Source organism: Pipra filicauda, unplaced genomic scaffold, assembly GCF_003945595.2.
Source record: "Pipra filicauda isolate LSUMZ 115617 unplaced genomic scaffold, ASM394559v2 scaffold33_size4404698_pilon, whole genome shotgun sequence".
NCBI classification, from domain to species: Eukaryota; Metazoa; Chordata; class Aves; order Passeriformes; family Pipridae; genus Pipra; species Pipra filicauda.
In genome coordinates, this window is record NW_024104465.1 from 1,451,001 (window position 1) to 1,476,875 (window position 25,875).

The 25,875-nt window shown below is 39.6% G+C and overlaps 2 protein-coding genes across 2 annotated transcripts in view; one reads left to right on the forward strand and one right to left on the reverse strand.

The window, feature by feature from the left end:
• The window catches only part of RSPH14 (radial spoke head 14 homolog), a 76,592-nt gene that overhangs the window by 29,368 nt on the left and 21,349 nt on the right, over positions 1–25,875 (reverse strand). The window lies entirely within an intron of this gene.
• The window catches only part of GNAZ (G protein subunit alpha z), a 52,734-nt gene that overhangs the window by 12,846 nt on the left and 14,013 nt on the right, over positions 1–25,875 (forward strand). Inside the window, exon 2 of the mRNA XM_027714204.2 lies at positions 7,675–8,942. Coding sequence (XP_027570005.1) covers positions 8,220–8,942 — 723 coding nt within the window. The 5' untranslated portion in view covers positions 7,675–8,219. The remainder of the gene's footprint in view (positions 1–7,674; positions 8,943–25,875) is intronic.

The following is a 25,875-nucleotide window of genomic DNA, read 5'->3' on the forward strand; positions in this document are numbered from 1 at the left end:
CTGCAGAGTTATGTCTGTGAAGTAGACGGGTATCTGTGTTTTGGATTGGGCACAAAGCAATTTCATAGCAAAACCTGAACGTGGGTAACTTCCTTCATATTCAGCTTATAAAAAAAGGTCCTTTGAATCAGAGAGGAACTCCAACAAGGGCTCAGCTGTCTGAGATGTACCTGCTGAAGCTCCTGCATGCAGCAGGATTGTACGACTGTCAAAGCTTCTGAATTTCAAAAGAGAAGCAGAATGAGACCAGGCGTGGGCTGCAGCTCTAATCTGTGCCTGGTAGCATCCAAGTCCTCTCCCATGAGTCACATTTCTGAGAACATGGTGGATTCTCTTTACCCTCTTGGGATTTTTTTTTTTTGCCCTGGACTGCAGTCTAATACTTCTTTTGCTCATCTCGCTTCTGTGGATAAAATCATGTTTAATATGAGTTGTTTAAATGAAACCTAGAAAATCCACAGTTCTGATGTAGATACTTTCTGACATAGCTCCTATGGTTAATTTTATGTGTGGCCCAGGGCTGGAAATTGCTGTCTACCCTACCTACCAAATTCATCTCTGGTGATAACCCTGCCTTTTATATTGATATCCACACTACTTCTTCCTTTCTTTCTCTTTTTATATTAGGAACAGCATTTTAATCTGTGATTCTGTCTTCTTGTGAGGTTGATAACCTGACAAACCTGCTGAAGTTTTCTTTTTCCTTCTCCAAGTTAGACCATCATGAGAATTACTGGCTTTATTCTTTCACTGTCCTGCCTTCCTCTCCTACTCTTTTCCATTTGGACCACTCTGATGCTCTTCCTGTATCATGTTGCTCTTTCCTCTCATGCTTTCATTGAGCTGCTGTTCTCTCTTCAGTGAATCTTCTATATTCCTTCTTTGCCTTTATCTCCTGTTGGTAACTTGCTGCTCCTGCAAACTCATTCAATCTATGGCTGTTTTTCTGTTTTTCCATTCACTGAGGTTCCTTTGATTTGTTCTCTGTGAAACATTACTCATTCTCTGTTGCTTAGTTCCCAACTTTAACTATCATATTGCCAGTCCTCTTCCCCCAAGCTCTCACCAAGCCTTTCTGGGAGTTCAGTGTTCGTTACTTCTACTGAAACAGTTTCTTCTGTTTTGCTTTCCTCCTTCCAAAACCTTTTGCTCTGCCTCTCCCTGCAAGGTCTGTCTTGCCAACTTTACAGTCCTGCTTCACTCTCAACAATGTCCTTTTTCTAACATAGCCATTCTTCTGATGTCTGATGATTAAGGGGACTTCTTCCACTATGGATTTATTCTCTCCTCTTTTTTTCCTCCTAGTGTAATTAAATTCCATATGTGCAGACCCATCCTTACAGCTTCTGACTCAATCTTTTCCCACTGGTCTTTTTTTTTCCCTTCTGTGTGCAGATTTCTGATTTTCTGCCAGTGTGATATAGTAAGATGTGCCCATCTGCTCTTCTCGCCTCATCTTTCCTTCCTCTATTGCTGTCTCTTCCCTCTTCTTCTCATGGATACAGGAATTTCTCACTTCCTGTGTTTACATACCATCCAGTTTGCCCTAGAAATCCTACCTAGCTTCTGTGACTTTACTCTCCCCTTCTTTGCCTTAATTTTTGCCTCTCGTCTGGTTCTTTTTCTGAAAACACAAAACCAGAACAATTGTGATATATTTCTGTTTAGAATCTCCAAGATGCTTTCTTACACGTCATCCCAGATAAAACTTCTCTGTTGTTTCCATGATTTCCAATTTACTGAAGCGTCTTTTCCTTGCTTCTTGCTTGGCCTCGAGCTTCAATCTTTGGATCTGCACTGGCTGCTTTTCTCTATCACATTAAATAAACTTCCTGTCTTCAGGACACTCTTATCTGTACCAGGCTCTCATGTTCTCGCTACAGAGATTCTGATTAGCTTGTACCTGTCACTGGAACAGCCTAAAACAAGCATGGTTTTGCTCTGTTATGTGACCTTTTATGCACAGGATGAGAAACTTTCTTTTACAAGGCTGCACTGTTACCCTGTTTCAAGTCCTTCTTTAACTTTGTTTTGCTGTAACTACTAAAATGTCCTTATCTTTCATAAGTAGTGTGCAATAAGGTTGAATGATGATGTGAAATTTGCCACCATATTCATGACCAAACCCAATGTTTACCAGTGCTTTTCTTTATGTAATAAAATAATCTCCTTAGGTTCTGTAAGATCGATGAACCAGCAGCCCTGTGGTATGGGAGTCAGCTCTTGAATCACCCACATAAGGGTTATGATGGAAGCTAAACAGCAACTCTAATGAAGACATAACCTGCAGCACTGCCATCCCCCGAGGTGCTCACACAGCACTCAGTGGGTACTGCATTTTGTTTGGTGCTTGACTACACATTTTTAAATGAGTCTGATGTTTGTGTGTCCCTAAAGCAGATGTTCTGGGTGTTGGTTCTTCTCGCCCTTGTCCAGCAGCCAGGATTTTTGCACACCCACTGTTAGACCCTCTGTAATATTCTTGTTCTTGTAATGCTTCTTTAGGGAAGTCCAAAGGTCACCTCTAAACTGGCTGCTGTGGCAGAGTCTGGGCTCAGTGAAACCGCTGGGAAGCACCAGCAGCTCCCTGGGCAGTCCTGGCACTGCTCTGGGTTTTCAGCAACACAGTTCAGAGCAGAACTGGTGTAGCTGTGGCTCTGTTCAAGGATCAGTCACTGTGATGTATTGGTTGAGTTGCTAAAACAGATCATGATTTAAATACCTATCAGGTGTTTTAGGTATTAATGCTTTATTTTTCCTTCCTTGTCTTTCAAATTTCAATGATTGTCTAAAGAGAATGTCAGTAATGTCTGTGGCCAGTTCTAAAACAACCTTATTTGATAATAAATGGGCTTTAATCACCATGCATTAAACAGTAAACTAATTTCTGTGAATTTATTTCAACCTTGTATTTCTAATGCATGAATGTCTGTGACTCCTTCTGGCTGCTCTCCTGGATTCAAAAACCTAGACCAATTTTCCTATTCCTTTTAAGCCTCAGTTCCTCATTCTCTCTCAGAAAAAACCCAACCAGAAAAGCCTGCTTAGTAGAGCACTTGACTTCTTCCTGAGTAAACTACCTTGGGTATTTCCTGATATAACACAGTCCCTCGTGTCTTCTCTTTGGTTAATAGCACAAGAAGTGACTGAAAGTTTAAACCTACAGAAATAAGGTTTTGTTAAAGTACAGGAATCCTCAGTGGATGTGTACAATCATTAGGGACTGATTCCAGCAGGTTGGCTTACACTTGTAAGTCTGAGACATGTCCTGTGCCACTTCTGCCTACATTGACTTGCCTTTGCTTTTACACGGGCACGTGTTTGAACAGGCGGGTCCAACACCTTTAAACTCGGGGATAAGTGAGGAGAAAGAAGTGATCAGAATCAATGAGCTGGGAAAGTACAGCTTGGGTAAGGTTTTGCTTTCTTCCTCTGCTAGTGCATGTTCTGTAATACTGAATTGAATATCAGTCCTGAATTAGCAAAGATTGCCAGCAACTGTAACCAAATCTGCTGTGGAAAGCTTGCTGCAACCTTTTCAACTTCACTTTGTTTTCTTAAATTAGTACTACTGGGGAAAAAATTATATGTATCATCTGGCTACTGGGATGAAAATACGGTAAAGACCCAAATAAGATTAGGCTCCCAAAGCTCTGTGTGTGTGTGTGGGCTGGTGGTCATGAAGCTAAATTATCAGACTACTGGTACCACTGGCATTTGAGGGATAATACAGCTTTGTGCCGACAATTCCAGCTGAAATTCCTGCTGCCAGCAGCACACAGTATGCACAGTGCTGTGCTGCCTGTGACAGTCACAGCCCTTGGCTTTATTCTTGGCCTGGGAACCAGCTCCTTTCTGCAGGATCGGGGGGAAACATCTCTCAAGGCAGGTTCTGTAACTCTGCGTTCCACGATGACGTGTCAGTAGCTTAATGCATCCAGAGACAGTACTTGGATCTTTCCTTATGGAAACGTTTACAGCTGAATTGTGGTGGTGTGTCATTCCCCTTCCCTATCCCTCCCCTCCCCTGGCTGCTGTTACTCGGGAACACGATGAGAAAAGAGGTGTGTGCTTATGATTACACACAGATCAGAGGGATCAGGAGTGATGGGTGGGGGCAAAGAGCAAGCCTTGATCAGAAAGCAACAATAAAGAGTGGTTTTATTGGCTATGAATGGGTGGCCAGAGGAACATGCTGGCACTAAACAGCCTGTTCAGGTAAATGGGCTTCAACATTGAAGCTTGATATGATAACCAGTGCAGCATTTTGTTCAAGCATCCTTCCCACTCCAGAAATTACCCATGTAGCATTCCCTACTCCTTTGATAATGGAAATAATCACTGTTAGCTCAGGACTGGGGGCATGTTAATTTTATCTTGGGGGAAAAACAACCCATTCTAATCACAAGACAGCCCATCTATGTCATGAGATTTAACAAGTATGTTTTCTTAACATTTTGAGCAGCTTCAGTTGTCAGTAGAAGGCAGATTTATTAGTTTAGATACACATTTACAGTATAATCTGGTCATTCAAATAATGAGATTTCTTTAAACAAGCTTTAGACAAGTGTGCACAGTGAAAGGAAGAACAGGGCTTTCCATTAGAGTAACTGAAAAGACTCTTAACTAATTAGAAGCTTACAGCCATGAAACACTTGCATGTTTAACATGAAATCAGAACAAATTCTAGACAGCCTTATTTTCTGAGTGTATTCCAAGAAAAAGTAAGCCTGGTGAGAGGAAGTTCATCTGTATGTAGCCAGGACAGTAAACTCTAGTAATGTAATAGTTTGTGGAGTTATTATCTTCCTGAATTTTAAAAGGTAATGACTAGGACTGTGGAAGATCTTTTCACTGTCCATGGGAAAACTTATTCAAATAAATCAAACTTTCTTACTGTAGTGACCATTTGAAAATAGTGTCTACTACTCTGCTTTACAAAGCAATGTGATCACCTCATTATATTACTACTTGAAATAGTGATAACCAAATATCATTGCAATGTGTGCAATAGGAATGACTAGAAGCTAAAAAAAAGGAAATTCAAGTGTAGAACTCATGTTTACATACTCCTGGTCTTTCCTGCAATAAGGAGATCCTACTCCCTCTTTTTCTGTTTTAAACATGTTAATGATGGCAAACAGAGTAGTTGAGATGTAAAACATCGTGGGGCATGAATGATGCATGTGAGTGTGTTGTGGAAATCTGCAGTAGGAAATACTCTATACAATGTATGAGCTGAATGAAAAGAATAATTTTGCCTTGAAAGTGTCTTTCTACCAAACCATTTGTTATAAGAGTTTTGAGGCCAATAACATGAAGTTTAAAAAAGATCTGCTTGTCCTATAAAGGCATAAAATCTCCAGATTTATCCTAAGTACTGGTGCATTTTGGAAGGAATTTGTCCCCTTGCTGCTTGTTGCTAGCAAGCCCCTTTTGTTCAGGATGAAACTAGAACAAAGAAGAGGGAGTCCCATTTGTGCTTCTGGCAAAGTTTTTCATCTGTAATCACAGTGGTGCACAGCCAATGTCATAAAGAATTCGACAAGTGGTTTTATCAATGACATGAAAATGAAGCCTCCAATCATGAGGACTTAAAGGAAAACCAGTTTGAAATGTTCTGAACGTGTCAGAATAAGTGTGATTAGTGGAACCAACTCTAATTTTTATACAAGTAAATTAAGAATCTGACCTGATATCTAATACAGTAATTTCATTCTGTCTGCGTGGCTGGAAAGTTACATTAAGAAACAGCTTCCTCAGCTTTTAATTTTTCATATTCTGTGCCCATTGAAAAAAGTCAGTTATTTAAAGAAAGCACAACTTCTCATTTGGGAGAATTTTCCTTTTTGCATCTTCAGAGTAAGTAAAGTTGTGCTAATTACCATTCTAGTAATGTGTATGTGCCATTATTTTAATTTTCCACTGCTCTTCTTGTGCTAATGGCCTTCTGGCTTGCAAAGAGAAGTAAGAAAAAGACAGCTGATATTAAGACTGTCTTGTAGAATTTTAGAGCAGGTAATAGCAGTACATGGTGCATTTGAGGCAAGGGATTTATGTGTCTTTAAATTTAAGATACTCAAAATGCTTCAGTTGTTCCTATAGTGTGGTCCATACAGGCAAAGACCACAGATCAGCACTTCAAACTGCCATGTAGAGGTGACTCCACGTGCTGACTGGATAACTAGAACAACTCAGAGTAAGATTGTCATAGTTAATTAGACAGTTAGGTACATGAGGTTGCAAGCAGTTGTAGTTTAATTTCTTCTCTCACAAAAGCAAGGGGTTCAACATCTGGCTTGGATTATTCTGTCCTTCTCTTACTAGTGTGGAATACGTATTTTACTGCATTGTCACATCTACCTTGAAATGCTGATAAGTTCAAGCAGGAAAAACTTCTAAAGGCTTTTAGGGCAACTTTGAAAATGGCATTTGAGAGACTTAGGCTTATTAAAATGTAGTAGGAATTTTATTTCTTTAGTTGACTTTGAAACTTGTCTTAAGCCAACCTCTGAGAGTGTCTCAATGGATTTTAGTTTGTAAAAATACTCCCTGGAGACCCTCTGGACACAAAAAACCAGAGAGCAAGAGAGGTGCCAAAGTGGGCAGGGCCCACAGTCAGTGAGGAAGGAGTGACATCTGCGACTCTGCTGCCCACTGTGCTCAGAGCTTGGGGGGAGCAGCAAGTCCTTCCTAGAAAAGAAGCAGATTATCCCCAATCAGTTATTTATTATGTGTTTTCCCTCTGTGAGAGGTAACTGCTTCCTGCTGTTGCCTTCTGCAGAGTTCCAACTAGCAGGCTTAACCCCTAATTTGGGAAGGAATAATTGCTCTAACAGTCACTGAAAAGCTTGTCAGCCTTGCCTGGGATGGAGTTTCCTGTGCTTTTGTATGAAAAATTCACCTTGTAGTCACTGTTCACTTTTCCTGTATCTCAGAATTTCCTGTGTTGAAAATGGAAGAGAGGAGGCTTAATAACACTTGGCTTGGCTATGGAAAGGAGCTTCCAAAGTTTATTGTAGTAGAGGATCTCTTTATTGATGAAGCAGGATGCAGGTAGTGTGTTTAACAGTGGGCTCTCCAAGGGGGAAAAAAGATCTGTTACTGTATTCTGCAAAGATCAGTAACTCTTCCTTTTACAAAATCATGAAGCAAAGTTAATCAGCTTGCTTTGCTTCCTAATTTAGTTATTTAAATGTTCAGTGCAAATAAAGAAGATGAAAGAAAACTCAGGAGGACATCTGTCCAGTACAAGATATTGATATAAATAGAGAGACTGTGAAAAGTAGTTGTGAATCTGTTTTGTTTTCTACTTCAGAAAAACCAGTTGGAACAGGACTGTGCAGGGAAAGCACTGCCATAAGCTCTTGCTGAGGGAGAAATTGGGGCACAGCTCAGCACTGTTTGTTTTCATGTAGGTTTAGATAATAAAACACAGAAGGCTGAAAGGGAGATTTGGTTTACTATTGTTCAGAAACCACATTTCTTAGGTCTGCAAGCCTCAGCTGGCCCTGTGTTTTTACTATAATTTTAGATATTTGCTTTTCCTTACATATTTTTCCACCTGCTTGACATAATGACAGGTTTAGAAGTCTAGAAAAGGAGAAAGTGAGTGGCTTGCTGCAAGGACTGGAGTCTCTCATTTCATTCATTTCTTTTCTCATTGTTTGGCAGGTGGAAAGCACGGATTTACAGAGCTGAAGAAGTGGGGAAAGAGAAACAAACCAAGTACAGGACCAGTGAAAAGAGCTTCAGCTTTGTCTCACAGCATCACCACAGCAACCAGAGAATACGATCAGAGGACAAGGGCTAGAGCAGAGAAGGTGACAGTGTGGCTCCCTACCTTCAGGCAGAAGGCAGCCAAATAATTATGCAGAACAGAAAGGGGTATTTGATGGTTCTGGACAAACTGTGGCAGAGGGAAGAGCCCCGTCATTAACAGGAATGTGCCCCAGTTTATGCACTGGCAAGGGGAGTGCCATGAGATCTACTGAAGAGACTATTTCTGTGGTTGCATATCTCCATGTGTTTGCCCCCCTGCTGGCCCTGAATTAGGTGGCTGGAGGCACCGTGGACCAACAGGTTCTGGGAAGTGACCTTTTCTCCCGTTCACGGTGTACCTGGCACGAGAACTGAAAGACACTGCAGGTCTTTGTTCAGAGAGGCAAAGAGAGTGAGCCAATCTCCAGCCCTTCCCTTCCATACCTGCCTGCTGTACCATGGGATGTCGGCAAAGCTCTGAGGAGAAAGAGGCAGCGCGGCGGTCCCGGAGGATCGACCGCCACCTGCGCTCTGAAAGCCAGCGACAGCGAAGGGAGATTAAACTCCTCCTCCTGGGTACCAGCAATTCTGGGAAGAGCACGATCGTAAAGCAGATGAAAATCATTCACAGTGGCGGCTTTAACTTGGAGGCCTGTAAGGAATACAAACCTCTGATTATCTACAACGCCATTGACTCTCTCACACGGATCATCCGGGCTCTGGCCACCCTTAAGATAGAATTCCACAATCCCGACAGAGCGTATGACGCCGTGCAGCTCTTTGCCCTGACGGGCCCGGCTGAGAGCAAGGGGGAGATCACCCCGGAGCTGCTGGGGGTGATGAAGCGGCTGTGGGCAGACCCCGGCGTGCAGGAGTGTTTCTGCCGCTCCAACGAGTACCACCTGGAGGACAACGCCGCCTACTACCTGAACGACCTGGAGCGCATCGCGGCGCTGGACTACATCCCCACCGTGGAAGACATTCTGAGGTCTCGGGACATGACCACGGGGATTGTAGAAAACAAGTTCACCTTCAAAGAGCTGACTTTCAAAATGGTGGATGTGGGGGGACAGAGATCCGAGCGCAAAAAATGGATCCACTGTTTCGAGGGGGTTACAGCAATAATTTTCTGTGTGGAGCTGAGTGGGTATGACTTGAAGCTGTATGAAGATAACCAAACAGTAAGTGAACCTTCTGCTCCTTGTTTCCTTGCCTTCTCTTCCTTTCCCCCTCACCAGCATTTGGCCTTTTTTCTCCCCCTCCTCCCTACCCTCCCAAGGCAATAATCTCTGAGTTCCCAGCCCTTTATTTCCTTCCCCTCACCCTCAATCTTTAGGAAAAAGCCAAAAGCTATGATTCCTTTATTTGGATAGTTTTCTCCACTGGACAGAAGGAGTTATTGAATGTTACTGTTGGGAAATGGAGGTGCCTTTTAGCTAAATGTTTACCCGGTTTAGTGTTCCTTCAAACACCACTTAAAGGTAGGCAGTAGTGACACCCTGGTCTACGGGGATGGTTCATTTGGACACCATGTTTGTGGGTCCTGGGAAATTTTGGAGCTCAAATAGTAGAAAGTAAGATTTTTTTTCCCCCCTTTTTTCCAGGATTTTCAATCAGAATTTGGGATTAAATTAATTTTAAAAAGTAATAAAATTTTGTTTTGAATTAGAATGAAACTGTTATCAAGTTAAAATTTAAAATGGTCTTTGATTGGTTTTGGTTCTATGGCAAATTTGCCCTGTCCAAAGAACAGCTGTTCCTGTTTAATACCCTTTACTGCTGTTCCCCTCTGATTTTCACAGCAGGCAAGTACAGTAACTATGGCTCACATATAAATGCTTCTGCATATGCAAATGTGTGTTTGCTATCACTTTGAGGTTGCCTGAGTTAAACTTCATAGGGTTTCACTTGATCTTATTTTTTTTGACAGCCTTGTAAAATGTGCTGTTTAAGAGAAGCCATGGTGTGTGTATTTATGTTTGAAAACAGCTGCCTTTCAGGAAGAATTAAAATCTGTGCTGTAAAATTGGGAAGTTAACCTTAAAATGATGCTGCTTCTCTTGTAGTCCTTTACACACCTTCAGCTGTAAACATGTAGAAAACTTGTCCACCAATATCAGCTTCTGGAGTATTCCAGAACTCCAGAGTCCTTGTTCTGTCACAGCAGGTGTGTTGTGTAAGTGGTGTTGAGGAGGAAATTGTTCCAAGACATTTTTATATTCATATTTTATTTCTAATGGGATCTCAGTAAGATTACAGAAGGGGACCTTTCAGCCAGGTCTGATGATCTGGTTTGGGCAGTCCTCTCTGGAAGAGGGTTACTAATCAGCCTTAACTGTTGTTCTTGAACCAACCTAAGCCTGATAACACTTTTCAGAAATACTTGAATTTTACTGTAAATTAAATATGCATTATGAGTACTAAATCTTTTACAAAGATTTTTCTTATTAGAAAGGAACTAAGTGATGAGTTCAAGAAGCAGTAATAGAAGGTCATGAGAAATATCAGGCCAGGGAAATTTATTTTAAGAAAAAAAATTGTTACCTAATTTTAGTAGCTTTGAGTTTGCTTAGATCTTTCCTTTGTACCTCCCTCATTGTCTCCATGTGGCCGTTCTGTGAGTGTGGAATTCTTTCTTAGATGATTTTTGCAAAGATATTTCCAATAGTCCTTGTTGGCACTGTCTGAATTGGCCCTTTTTTGTTGGTATAGCTTATCACATATATAATATTTCCCTGTTCTTATGTTCTGGTGTGATTTTACAGCTTATAAACTGCATTTCCATTTTCTTCTCTGTGCTATTCTGGTGAACCATTCCACTGTCCTACATGTGGACTTGCACTTCATTATCTGGAGATTGTTGTCTTGACATTAGTGCCTTCTTTTGTAACAGATTTGCAGATCTGAGTTTTGTTTAGTAACCTCCTCTTGACATGAGAGAAGCATTGCCCCTAATTCTTTCTCTTCATTTAGAGATATACTAGGAAAAGGGTGTCTTTTTTATATCTAGACCCTGACTAGGAGTTAGTTGGTTTCTTGCAATTCTGTACACTTTGTCTGCCTTGCTCTTCAGATTTAAAAATTGAAAAGAACTAGGTCAAAGGGAAGAAAATCAATATACTTTGAAAAATCCTTATGGTTGCAGCTCCATACAGGACCAACATTGGTACCTACATTGGTACATCACCAGAACTGCAACACTGAGACTGCCACTCCTGAGGAAAGCCCTACAAATGATAGTGTTGCAGAGTCTAAAATGCTTCCTGGTGTAGTATCTATGGTGAAGAGAACTGTTAAATAAAAACCAGTCCACTGCCAAACATAACTTACTGCTCGAGAGAGCGTGTAAAAATCTGGCTGGTTTCTAAACTGTGAAAGCTGAGAAATGATCTGTAGGAATACGATCCCCTCAGTGATCCTGCTGACAGAAGTGGGTAAATGCTATGCACGAGCTCTGCCTTTACTGAAGATGCATTAAAATAATGATTGACAAATATGGTAAAAAATGAGGGGAAGGCTCAGTTGTGCACAGGGTGGTTCTGGTTGTGGCTGACTCAGGAGGTCTGCTCAGGGTGACATCGCTGTGGTGACACTGATGTGCATAAGGGAGAACGAAAATAATGCACTAACTATCAGTTGCCTGGACAACTTTTCCTTTGAGTGTAATTTTAAGTGACAAGTTAAACTTTATAGTCCTGAAAACAAATGACAAAAGGGGAAGGCAGAATTTTTCTGGGGCTTTTGTCTTTCTCCTGCTACGCTTTATTCTGGTAAACACCCCTTGCAGGCCCAAAATCACCTAAACTGGTAGTTCGTAGACCTGGACAAACCAGTATTTTGCCTCGTCTGTTTAACATGTGATATTTAGCTGCTTACTAAAGAGTAAGATAGTGAAAACTGTAATTCATTTTTTTTTTCCTCCACCTAGTGAACTTTCTTCTGTCACTCTGTCACAACATTTTTCCTGCTTATTTAGGGTTATCTGCAAATGTGGTCTGGGTCTGGTTTCATTTCCACAGTGTCTTTGGAGGTTTTTTCCTACACAGCATAATAAATATAGCTGGATCTTTCCATGCACCATACCTGGGTAGCATGACTCAGCTGGGTAACAGCTGCTGCTTCTGCTTTTGACACAGTGGCAAAATTGGTTTGCAAAGTACCTTTGGAATGCTGTTGATTTATTGCAAGATTATTATTCCTGACCAGCACTCTGAGGAGGTTGCCTTCAGTTTTTATATCCCCATGCTGATTTCTTCTCTGTTCTATCAAATAAACTAGTTTTCATGGTCCTTAGCAGCTGATTGACCCATTCTGTCTTTTATTAGATATTAAGATGTCATCTCTGGCCTTTCATAATGTCAAATTATCAAGTGATCTTTTTTTTTTGCCTTCTTACATGTTGCATCCTGCACTTAGGAGGAGTGACCCATTAATATCTAAGTGTCTCATCCTTATTTAAATTTCTTCTGAAATTAATGTGTGCTAGAGAATGTTAAATAATCCGTGTTCTCTAATCTTAGTGCTCCTGCCTGTCACCCTGAGAAGGATCCTTGCAGTTTGTTTGCAGCCTCCCCACCTGCCCTGTGCACTCAGTTTTGTGGGTCAGGCCTGCTTTGCATTCTTATGGATGGCTTTCAATTTTCTTCTACAGTCCACAGCTGGAACGGGGTTTGAGACTATTAGAAACACTCTTCAAAGATGCAATAATAAAGTAAATAATGAAATGAGTTTCACATGAATGTGTGCTTGAGAATTCATGAGGTCAGGAGTTGCAACAGATCCACATTGTGCAGGAGATACCAAGTAAAGGTTGTAAAGGTCTAAAAATTATACTAGTTTATAATTTGATAAATATGGATGTTAAAGGAAAGCTACTTGCAGGTAATGAATAATTTTTTTCTCTTTCTTACAGCTATTGAAAATGAATGGAAAATTGACATTTTAGACTTTTTGAGGCTATTTTTTAGTACAGCATCTTGTTAAAAAGGAGGTGCAGATGAAAAAAGGCAATGCAGCAACAAACAGTTCACCCTGCAGTTGGCCTTGTGCAACTCTGATTGCTGGGGTCATAAAGGAACCTCTCAATTATCCAGTAATAACTGGGAAGCCTTCTGATGTGCTAACTGTATGCATTTTGAACAGAAATCCTGTTTCTCACAGGAAATTTTTTATCAAGTAAACAACATTGTTAACATATTTTTTCTTCTTTTTCTTTTTTTTCCCCTGAAGCCAAATACTTAAGGAGCTTATTTACCATTCCCGATACTTCAGCTTTTTGAGTAATACAGTGTATTAAACCTCCTTTCTGACAGGCAGCTCTTTTCCTGCAGCACTAAGAACAGTGAGGACAGAGGGGAAATTGTGCTTCGTGTGTCCAGATCCTTTTTAGCACCTGTGATTAGCAGTGGTAGAAACCATGTCAGCAAAGGTCTTTCTGACAAAATAAGTCTCTTGGGAATCTGAGAAAAAGATTGACCTAAACTGTTCAGGTGCTCTCAGTTTCCTATGAAGCTTTTCCATTTCCAGATTTTTCATAGTGAGGTTTGTGTGGGAGCAGAGCCTGCATGACTTCAGCATTCATGTTGTAATCTTTCAGCACTGCAAATGGAATTCTAACCTTGCCTTTTTTTTCACTTAAGAAAGCAATATAGTCCCTTATCAAAGTTTGCCTTGATACAGTGTTATATCACAATTTCAGCCTGAAGACTTGTATCCAGGCATGCATCTTCTAAAATATGGAACCAGCAGTAAAATAACAAATATACATAACACAAAATGATCAGTCAACTCCCAATCTGCAGTTCTTTTTCCTAGTCTTTCAAGTCTGAAGGCTTATTTTTGGTCGCATTGTTCACTCTAATTGTGCACTTCTTATATGGAGATCCTCACATAGAACACGTGGGAAAGCAATTTTCCATATTTTGGACTTATTACCATACCCTGAACTTTATATTCCATGTAACTTCAGACACTAACAGTAACTTTATATGCAAATAATTCTGGCTGTATTTTACTAAATTATTTCCTCCAATTAAAAAAAAGTCACAAATATGATAACGTGTCACACTATGGAATATAAAAAATAGACTCATCTAATGTCATTGTATGATTAGATGAAGATGCCAGGATCAGGTTGTAAAAGCCTGCAAAGTGTGCTGTGAGGCTTATCTCTGTAATGTCAATAGACTATTTCCTAAGACAAAGGGGTGTTGAAACCTAAAGATAAATAAGTGTTTTTGTAGAGCAGTGGGCTTAATTAAAAGAGATTGATGGGAAGAAATTCAGGGAGACAACAACATGAAGACTTTTACCTGTTTTGATAAAAATGGCATGAAAGTAATACTGTATTCCTGCAAGGGACCTACTGAGTGGTGTTTGTCTGCTTTGGTATCCAGTGCTGGTTGTCAGACTTGTCTGAATTAGGTGACTAAACTTCCCAGTGTATTTTGGTAACCAGGGAATGGCTTAAGTCCCCCTGTGACAAATGCCTGGAGGATGATGTAACTCTCTGGCTCTGGTCTCTGTGAGTGGCTGTATTCACAATTCCCAGACGAGGTGAGGTGTCACTGCCACTAAAGACTGAGGTGGGTTGTGTTTAGAAACCTTGAGCCCACCCAGTGGGTACAGAAGTGTTGATATCATCTCTCATGTGAGTAGTCTGTTGTCTACTTAAAAATCACAGTGAATAGGAATATGTCAATACAAAAAAAAAAAAAAAAAAGAAAAAGAAAATTCCACCCTGGTCTGGAAAAACAGCCACTTTGGGCTATTTTTGGAACTGTATAAGCTGTAACAACTCTCTGTGGTACACCAGCCCTGGAGAGAGTAGTGGAGTCCAATTAGCTTTAAAAACAAGCAGAAATGCTGGAACAAAGGAGGATCCTTGCTGTTGGTGGATTTTTCAGAACTTTCTTCCATTATTACAAGTCCATATTTTAGATAAACATAATCCTCTATAATTTTTTTTACCCCTAGTAATACAAGTGGAATTTGACAACACCTGAGCTTTCTGTATTGTATTGTTGGATTGGCAATCCAAACCCCTTTCATGACATTAGAACACTTCATCAGTATGTGTTCCCAGTATATCCTTTTTGGTGAGTCCAGAATCCTCCCTGACTCAGAAGACAACTGGCTTTGTTTGATAATCTAGAAAACATAACTAATGGAAATGCATTCACTTGTCTTATTGCTAATGTGTGAATTTAAAAGACTCTCTGGCTGAGAAGAGCAGACACCTGAAATAGCTCTTCTACCAGTGATGCAGGTGCTGCATCCTGAAATGGAGGCTGAAGAGAAGTTTTCTGGTCACTGTTACTTGGTGGGTTGTTACCTCACTGCTCAGAGAGCAAGAAAACAAAAGGCTGAGCTGAAATTTTACTCCTGAAATGCCACAGCACTTGTTCTTGCTGGCCAGTGACCAAGTCTCTCCTATAACATTCACTCACTAAAACTATCTAGTTTAAACATTGGGAAGAGAAGAACTCATAGAACATTTGACAAGCTTTAGCAAAGAAAATTGTGTGGCATGAAACAAGAAAACTGGAAGTGATCTTAAATACCAAAAGCCCTATGAGGTTTGACAGGATTAGTAACAAAGACAAACCAAAACAGTCAAATGGTACAGCTGGCAAAGTCCTGTATGAAATCTGAAAACCCTCAGTACCTGTTTTTGAAAAGCTTTGCAAGGTGAACAGCAAATACTTAATTGTATTGAAGGTATTACTGTTAACATCATGTTACTTGCTATTTTGTTTAAAACAGTTTTCAAGAGTATCTTTGGTTGTTAGTCTAATGCACAGGTCACAGGACTGGATAGAATATGCAGACTCATGAAGAAATACACACCAGGAACAGATAAGGGTCTTAGAAAGGCAAGTCATGCCTTGGAAAGTCGATAACTTGTGTCTCTTGGTTGTTGGTTTGGTGTTTTGTTGTTGTTTTTTGGTTTTTTTAAGGAATGAGGGAGTATGCAGGGAGATGAATCCAGAAACTGAAAACATTTTGACACTTTGGAAAAACTTTTTCTGAGAGCAGCTGGGCTGCTGTGGCTTCCTCCTACCACAGCTGGGAAGGAAGGCTTGTCCTGAGCAAACAGCTGATTAAAGGTGGCAGGAGGAGGATCTGATGGACAATTCCTTCAGTGTAAGGAGATAGCAGGACGAGCAGTAGCTGGTCAGAAACTTAAACTGTTTAGAATATTTCTAAATGATATTAAAAAGTTGGCTGTTCAGTCTGACCTACTACTGATATTTTCAGGAGTATTTTTACTGATATTTAATTTTCTGTACTCTGCTTTAACAGGGAATTTCCCTTTTTCTTCATGCTGAAAGACTAAATCCTTGGATAAGCTCATCCTATATATCACTATTGTCCTTGGAGCTAGTCTTGGACAATGCAAGGCACAGATGTTAAACAGGTCCTATACACTTGCAGAGATGTAGTAATTTGCATTTGTTGCTGTGGTTTTACTGCTTTCAGCCTTTTTTTTTTTTTTATTGCATGCTGCCAAGACTGAATACATAACCCTGCATTTTGGAAAGATTTTTGAGTATCAAAATGCATTTTTTTAAAGCTATTAATACGCTCAGTTAAACTTTTAACTTGTCAACCAATGACAGTGTCCCCTGATTATACTTCAAAATTAGCAGACAATGAATAACTCCTCTACTCCAATTAATTCAGTTCTCTAACTCCTGTCACTTATTTTTTAGATATTTGAGCTTGATACTGTCCTTTCTTTCCATTATTGAACTGATTGAAACAACTTGCTTTCAACACAGTCCACACATTCTTTGTGTACTTTTTCTCATTATTTACTGATTTGGTCATATCTTACTTTACAAATAGGAACAAACCCCAAACTATTTATCATCAGTAGAGATAAATTATTGAGAATAGTTTAACAGAGTTTTGCATAAAATTAGAAGAATCCTTCAGTGCACTGGTTAGAAGGAGAAAGCTTGTGACTAAATTGCTTTCCTAGAGTATCCTGATGGGATGTCACAGGTGTGTTACACTTCCCTCAGGAAAGCCTGGCCCCTCCTGTTTAACCACCTGATGTTCTCTCCCTGTGCTGTTTCCCTGGGAACACGGCATGATGGGGGTCAGAGCAGTGAACAATGAGCTTCAGCCGTGTCCTGCCAAACTCCAGTGCTTCCAGCACCCTGAGCTTTCTCTCTGCAACTCTCACATAGCAATGAGAGTTTATTTCCATTAATGTTTGCCCAAATCAGCTGGAATTCCACTGCTGTAAGTGTTTATGCAGCAGTGTCCTGATAATGCTGACCAGGATTGGACTTGCCAGAGTACACCAGTTTTTAGAATGGCTCTTAGTAGTAGGTGTATTCCAATCGCATGGATTCTCCTGGCACGGATACAGAGGGGATGGTTCTAAGAGCAGCCTGCATAGTGCCTTTGCTGTTCTTCAGAAATGAAAGCAGTAATTAGAAATAAATAAATAACCTCCCAACAACCCACACATGGAGAAAGGAAAGCCATCCAATTGAATCGGAAATGTGAGAGGTTAATAAAGGAGGTTAAAGATATGTTAAAAAAACCGAAATGAAAGGTTGACAAGACTAAGTGCATTGTGGCTGTGCCTGAGATGTCCTGGGGGCAGTGTTCTGCAGAGCATCTGGCTGTCACTGCCATCCAGAAATCCAGACTGAGACTTAGAGCATTTAAAAAGGTTTCAAAAGGTTAATTAGTTTTGTAGAGCTAAAAAGATTGTGCAGTACCTGCTTAGTGTATAAATACCCGAAGGAGCAAAAAATGCTCAATAGTTAAAGAAATACATAATCTAATGGAGAAAGGCAAAATAAGAACAAATGGCCAGAAGTGAGGTAAGATAAATACCAACTCAAAATAGCACTTCTTTAATTTTAGATTTTTTTAGGAAGGAGGCTGAACTAGTTGGACCAGCTTTTCTGGAAGCTGAGGTTTACTCAGCTAGCCATGTCAACCCAAATGACCAGGCTTAGGACAGGGAAAACTCAATAGATGGAAATGACCATAGTTGTCATAAATAGAAATTAAACCAAAAGATGCAATGTTTGTGATACATTCAATTTAATAATTATTTATATAGAGATATGTCCAAATTATAACTGTGTTACTTTATAAATTAAATAACACAGTCCTGCTAAATCCTTCCATTTTAAGATCTCCCTTCTTGATAAAGTGATTCTGTATGTGTTTTCTCATATTCTTTGAAGCACTGTAGAATATGGAAAGCAGAATTATCTGCATTTGGTGAAATGCATGTATTGTGTATTAAATTATAAAAGCCTGCTGAGATTATCTGTAAGCTCACTCTTTAGGAAAAACCAGATGTCTTATTCTCTCTATTCTGCTGGTTCAACTCTTCAGGCAACTCCTGCTACCTCTGCTTCATCACTCGTGCCAGCCCCACTGCTCTTTGGGCCCTTTGCTAAACAGATATAACTCACAAACCTATCAGAAAATTATCCAGTATGGTTGACTTTCTGCTGGAATCCAGTGAGTTCCAGATCTGTGGAAGGCAACCAGTAGGATCCAGTAGCAGAGGAAAATAAAAAGGTAGATGAGTCAGACTTCATTTTGATATATCAACTGCTAGAGCAGCTGAAGTCATCCTATATAACTAAACCTTACTGTAGCATTTGTTGTCTGTGCATTTGGGAAAGAAAAGAAGCAAAGTTGCCCTGTTGTAGTAGCAGGTTAAGACATCACCTCCATCCCTGCATTTGACTGAATGCTCAGTTTTATGAGCTACTCAGGGTATTATTCCCAGAGGGTAAGTCCTAATGTTACCCACTGCTTTTTACTGTCTCCTGTAAAAGCCAGAGCATAGGATAATAAAATATGAATAATTTCCTCTAAATCACTTCACATACTGGAGTAATAGGGGTTTGGGGCCAGAAATGAGAGTGTCAGCCCATTTCTGCTGTATTATGGGATGAAGCAGACTGGGGATACGTGGTTGGATGCATGGAATGCCAGGGAAAGTGTTCATGAGTAAGAATGAGAGGGAAGGGCAGCTAGGTGGATATCATGGTGGGAGTCTGTTGTAGGCCAACCAGGATAAAGAGGGAGGTGAAATATTCTACCAGCACCAGGGAGAAGTCTCACAATTACTAGTCCTTCAGCTCGCCAGATGTCTGCTGGAAATACAACACAGTGGAGGAGGAACAGTCTGGGAAGTTCCTGGAGAGTGTGGAATATGTGGTGAAGGAGCCAAGTAGGGAAGGCACTGTGCTGAACCTGTGAACAGGTCTGTGAACAGAAAGGGACTGGTGGGTGTTGTGGTGGTTGGAGGCTGCACAGCAATCACAAGATAATGGAGTTTTCAGTTCTCCAGAAGGAGGGAGGGAGGTCAGCAGAACTGACTCCTTGGACTTCTCCTGTTCAGGAGCCTGGTTGACAGAGTCCCTTGAGAGTCAGTCCTGAAGGGCAAAGGAGTCCAGAAAGGCTGGGCATTCTTCAAGAAGGAAATTTTAAAGGCACAGGAGCAGGATATCTTCATGTGCCAAAAGATGACAGGGGGGAAGAAGACCTGCCTGGCAAAACTGTCTGGTTGTGGCTTGGATGGGTGTACTGGTTTAATAAACGATCCTGCAAAATATATAAAATTAATGATAAAAATCATGATAATTATATCATCATATATGTGGCTGAATAGTTGAAATCTTTGGTTTACTAGAGAAGTACTAGGAAATTGTACAGAATTCCAGCAGATTGTATTGTAGATGCTGATTCTATTTTATTGAAAATATTTTTCAAGTAATGAAAGTGAATGAAAATATTATTACCACTGATTTTAATATCAGCAAAACCAGGCTCCAAATTTTAATTCTTTGTACTTTGCTTTCCTGATTAATACTTCTGTATTTCTGTGCTCTTTGCATTCACTATTTGCTGTGAGGAAATTGCTGATTTTTATTAGTATGAATTTTCTTTATTAATACTGCACATTCTCAATTGTTCCTTCATTGGTAAATAGATCCTGGATGATATCTTGCTTTCTGATTCATAAAGCTGACTTTCCTCTTTAGGGACCAGTTTTATATGCATTTTGTTGTGTTGCTCAGTGTATAGGCACAGTATAAGTAGGGAAGCTCTGGCACAGCAGAGGAGGGTGCAGGCTTGTAGGACAGAGCTTTAAGCTGGAGCAGAGTGTGAGATAAATGGAAGGAAAATTTGGACTGTCATGTAATTCCACAGGAAACACTGGAGCCATCATCTGTAAACACATTTACAAAGAGAACAGATAACCTAAATGCAAGATTGCTCCACTTTGAAAGCAGAGAAAACAGCTTCACAGAAAGGTACGTTGAGACAAGGCTGTCAATTCACAGCCTCACGAGGCATCGCTGATGTGCAGTCTTTACTTCGGTGATCTAAATATGATTTCCTCAGTCCCCTCTTTTCCACTTCCAGTATTCTTCTCAAATCCTTTTCCACTGAACATTTTCATTACAGATTACAGCTTGCTGTTTTTATGAACAGCTTTCTTGTATGCAGAAAACTCCTTCAACCACAAATATCTTCTAAAACGTCATCTTCTAATAAGGCAGGTCTGGCATGAACCACTTCATTTTCTACTGAAAGAATATTGGGGGGGGATGGTGGTGGTTGTTATTCCACTGTATGCATACTTAAATGTGGAAAAAAAAGAAAAAAGACACAAACCCCTGAAAAAGTTCAATTTTTAAATCAAACTGGAATTTCAAAGTATTTGGCCAATTTCAGTTTTCCTCTATTTTATGCTGTTTATTGGATGACAGACACTATCCCACAGTAACTGAACTCCATCAAAATGATTTAATTGCACTTAAAAAAGCCTTAGCCTGAGACCAGGCCTGACACAGGACATCAGTCTGCTTGTTCACTGATGAAGTGAAATGGCCTGATGCCTTCAGTGAGAATGGTGTGAATTCAATCTCTTCTGATGCCCATCTATTCATAACAACGTAAAATAATGTTAGAAAATAATGCTTTGGGAGATTTTCCTACTCTAGATCCTGTAGCAGTCTTGGCTGATTTCTAGAAAAAATAGTGCACATAGCAAAAAGGAATTAATTTTATTTTCTAAAACAGATTAGGAAAGACAATAACAACTCACTGTAAAAGCCTCTAATTAGAGAGTTCTGTACAATAGTTTTGTAGGAAAATTCACCCTATCCTCAAGAAAATCCTTTGAGAATGTTTTAATCTAGCTAGTGTTAAAAATCCAGTGTCATGTGCCACTTATTCTAACTTCCATGTACTAGTAATCCTGCATTTATCCAGGGTACTGGTTCAAGATATATTCACGTGCCCCTTAGCAATTTGTCACTTGTTCAACAAGTGCCTCAGTGAACAGAAACACTGCTAAGTTTATATTATGGTATCAAATCCTTACAACAAGGAAACAAAAAGAATTAGTACGTCCAAAGGTATTTAAGATGGTATCAGAGACATTTCAGGAGAAATTAAGCACTGTACAGCTAAGAAATACAGAAGAAAAAAATCTGGCTTTTCCCAGTTTGATTGATAAATCGATCTCCCTCATCAGTGGGATTATTTTCATGGCTGCAGTACACTGAGTTCAGCCCTAACCTGGAATATCACCATTATGGCACTTTCTGCAGTTGACACAGATTGGTAACAGTTCCTGCTCAAAGGGCATCAGTGACACAGCAGGGCAATGTCAGGTGAGGTGAGGCTTTCCAGAGAGAGAAGATGAGTTGTGAGATAAAGTCTCAGCCCACCCAAATGATTATGTATGGAACTTGTAGGTCATGCATATGGATGATTGCAAATATTTTTCCACTGTTTATTGCTTGGTACCTGAAGTCTTTGCCCATTTGTAAAAACTTTAACAGAATCTTGCTTTTTTTTTCTTCATCTTTTAATCCCATGTTAAAAAATTATTATTAGCTTAAAGGTAGGTAATATAAATCAGTTTTCAACTTTGCACCAGAGGCAGAAAGATTCATAAATAATCTGATTTTAATATTTGTGCAGGAGTATTTTTGCTGAAAGAGTTCTGTCCCGTGTTTTGGGTTTTTGTGCTCCAGAGCTGCCAGCATCTGGCTTCAATAGAAGGTAACTGGGAGTCATTAATCAGAGACTTAGTTGAAAACTATTCTGAACATGGATTTTACAGATGGTATAATTTCAGGTTCAGATTAATCTGAAGATCTGAGAGAAATGATAATCCTTTCTGCCCTGAGGGCTTTCCTAAGGTGCCTTCTCAGTTCCCCTCACACAAAGGGGTCTAAGGCACACTGACTAAGGAGTGATTGGTGATTTTTGGAACAGCTTGACAAATGCTTTTTTTATTCTTCTCTTTCCTCTATCATGAAGATGATCATCCTCTGAATAATAGAGAAATTACACGATTGTCCAAAAGTGCAAGCTGGAAACAATAAGGTTTTCTAAGGTAATAAATCCTGGACATGAAATACCTCCACTGTTCTTAAAAGAAAGAAATAAAGTGGTATCTGTGTCACCTTCCTCATACAGCTCTGATTAGGGCACGTGGTGCTTCTGGTGCCACAAAGAAGAGAAAAGTTAAAAAAAAATAGAAGTGCAGTATGACTGACACCTACAAATGCACCTTCCAGAAGGAGTGGTGGAGCTGTTGCTTTCTAAATCCTCTAACAGGGTTACTCAAAGTATCTTTCCTTCAACAGTTGCTTTGTGTCCTGCTGTTCTTTCCTGTTGTTCATCAGACCTACACACATGAAACATCCTCGAAACCCTTGCTGTTCCCTTTGATGTGAACCTCTGGAGCCAGTGTTGGGATCCATGTCACACACTGCCAGGCAGGGAGGAGCCCCCTCCCTGCGCTGAGCCTGAATGGCAACACTGGAATACCCAAGTGGATAGGAAAGGATGTCTGCTGGTTTTTTAAATTGTCATTATTAAACTTCACAGATGCTGTCAAAAATAGCATATCTGCCATGACTGCACAACAGTTCCTAACCTTCTCTGTAGTGTGAAGTTCCTTTTCTGTGTTGTAAAGCCCTCATCTCCTCTGTTCTTCCTTGATTGTTCCATCAACTTGCGTCAATGGCTTAATCTGCCTTGTTCTGTCTTGCTTTTCTCAGTTCCAGATGTGTATGGCTTAAAAAAAAATCTTCTTGAAGGAGATATTTCCTTAAACACTTTTGGTAGCATAAAAATGTCTCAGAGTATTTATTGCATTCAGAGCTTGGAGAACAGGTTCAACAGACTGGTATACTGCACTTTTTGGAATGTCTTTCAAATAAGGATTTACTGATAAACATGTCAAAAGTCCTGCTGCTTTTATAGATAAAGACTAATAAACATTTTGATAGATCATCACTGGTATGCACTTGTCAGCTGCCTTATGATGTACAAGTTTTTTTGAGAATAACTTCATGCAGACAAGTCCATACAACATTCTTGACTTCCACTGCTAAAGTGCCAGTGCTGTTGTTTTGACATATTGAAGTGTTTATTTTTATAAAGTTATATTTTAAAACTACTCTTGTTCTTGGAAAATGAAAAACACACCAAGTGTCTACACAGTAAGTATTCTAATAGCAAGGTTTGAAATTTTACATATATTTACTGTTTGTTTTTCATGGATTTTTAGAAGTTGTCTTTCCATTACATACTGTGTTCCATTCTCCTCAGGGTCAAAGGATTATAGTGGAATCTCCCTATAAAATGGTCTTTTAAGGACTGGAGCTTATATTTTGAATCAGAAAACCAGATCTCCTAGGATATAAATGTTTATTTATCCTATTAGAATAATTTCAGTAATGCTTAGGATTCAAATCTCTGTAATGAGTAAAATAACCAAAATAATTAGTCTGAGTAAGATTCACGAACAAAAATGTAGATAAGTCAGTATATTTCCTGCTTCCAGTTACATTTTCTATGATTAAAAGAATGTTAAAGTTTTATGGCTATTTTAGAACATGAAATGTACTCAGAGTTCAAATGTATGAGAGTCTTTTCAAAGGGCTGAAATTTAAATTTTGTATCAAATATTCTACTTGCAATAAGTGAAAGGAATTGGAAGCTTTATACAGGTAAGACTTTAAAACTTAATTAAATAGTTCAGAGTTGTGAAATATTTTTTTCAATTACCAAAGATAATTTTCTAAGTTTAAATCATGTTCTGTTCCCTTGAGGAAGGTTTCAACTTCCAATGGCAAAATCCTAACTGCATTTCATTTTGCATTGTCCTGCAATTGTCCTGGAAGTCTTGCATTCCAGCTCGAAACTCCTGCTTTCTCTGCAGGAATCTGTACTGCCTATCCCTCCTCTCCCTGGGAAGAATAAATCCTGGGCCTGTCCTCCCCAGAATGTATTCACTTACACATGTGATCATTTACATACAAGGACCTTAAATCTGCTTCAGCAATACAGCATCTGCCATTTAAACCAGCTCCTTATCCCCTTTTATGAATATTTTAATGCCAAGAATATAAGCACACTTCTCTGCTATTTCCATGGAAACCTGAAGAGGGACTTGAAATGAATGCAATGGAAAACAGAAGTTGGAGGAGAAGGAATCTGGAGTTCTCACTCTCTGCTTAGGACTAGGTTCAGGACTCACTGGACCAAAAATACTCTGTTATAACTGGGTACAAAATTATAGTATTTATGACCTAATGTTTAAACAGTAAGTTGAAAATAGGGAAGCAGTACACAACCCAAAATATAGTCTTTTCCCTTTTAAGGGATTGAATAGGAAACCATCCTACATTTCCTTAAGAAATCCAAGGAATGGACAAGTGATAAGCAGCCTTGCAAAGAAATGAAACCCTTCCAGCCTGCCAAAGCTGGTAACTTGGTTAGTTTTCCCCTTGTTTGTCTGGTGGGAGTCATTCTTAGACTGTCTCTTTCTTGATTCGATCCTAGATCCATTATGAAGAGCTCTCCAAGCAGACAGCACTTATATTACAGAGACAACACTAATAAGTTGATTTGTTGCAAAAGCCCTCAGGCAGGCTGCCAGGAGTACTGCAGTGTTACTCCATGGAGTAAGCCTTAAAAAAATAGTTAGTAGGACTTGTAGTTCTGTAATAACAACAGATCAGGTGCTCAAAGAGCTTCCTTTTTTCCTCCTCTATTCTGTTTGTTACCTAAATTGCCATAACTTTACTGGCACTTCCTGATTCCCCTTGTGATCCCACAAGAAACAATTAAAGCAACAGAGTAATTTTTTTTTTTAAATAAGCTAATAGTGCTATTTTTATTGTCTCCTGAGAACAGGAGAGTCCCAGGAGACACTTCCTCGTGAACAGGCCTTCACTGTGTGTAACTCAGCACATCTGACACCCCTCTTGATCTCGTAGATGTTGGGGTTTTTTCCTCATTCCTTTGCAAATTTGAATTATTTTGAACTGTGCGAACTTCTGTGCTAATATGAGCAATATAGACCATTATTAGGGAGATTTGATCAGCTTCTAATGGTAAAAAACCATATAAACACTGTTTTATCTGGAATATACAAGTTAGAGGAGGAAATGGCACTGGAAGAGTGAGAAGGTTGGGAGTCAGTGAAGCATTGTGGGTTGAGGATGAGGTGGAGCAGAGTTAAAGTGCTCTGGTGAAATCAAATGATCAAGAGATAGAAAAAAGGAGAATATTGTTGTTGTGATCTTATTTTGACTGTTTAGTTTCTGTATATGTTGATTCAGGCTTTAAATTGATGATTTTTTTTCCATGAATTTTATGCCTCTTTCAATGAATATAGTGGTTTTTCTGTGATTAATGAGGGCTCATGTGATAAATAAGACTGTCAAGTGCAGGAACACTGCCATCATCTGCTGCCAAGGGAGGGAAATGGGAAATGAATGGAACACGGGATTACAGGAAAACAGGAAGTTCATATGGCTAAAGCAGTGGAATGCTGCTGAAAACCTGTACTAGGACCTGGCATAGATCCATGTTCCTTTTTAGTTCCAAATGTGTTTCTTAAATGAAAATGTTCATAGGTAATCCTACATTCTTCCTTACTTTTCTCAAAGGGTAATTTGAGATTCTGTGATCTGATTTGTAGTAGGTCTCATTATTCAGAGCTCCACCAGATATCACTGACAGCTTGAAAAACCTATTAAACTTTGTTACATAAATGTATTTATTTATGTGTGAAAACTTTGGTTT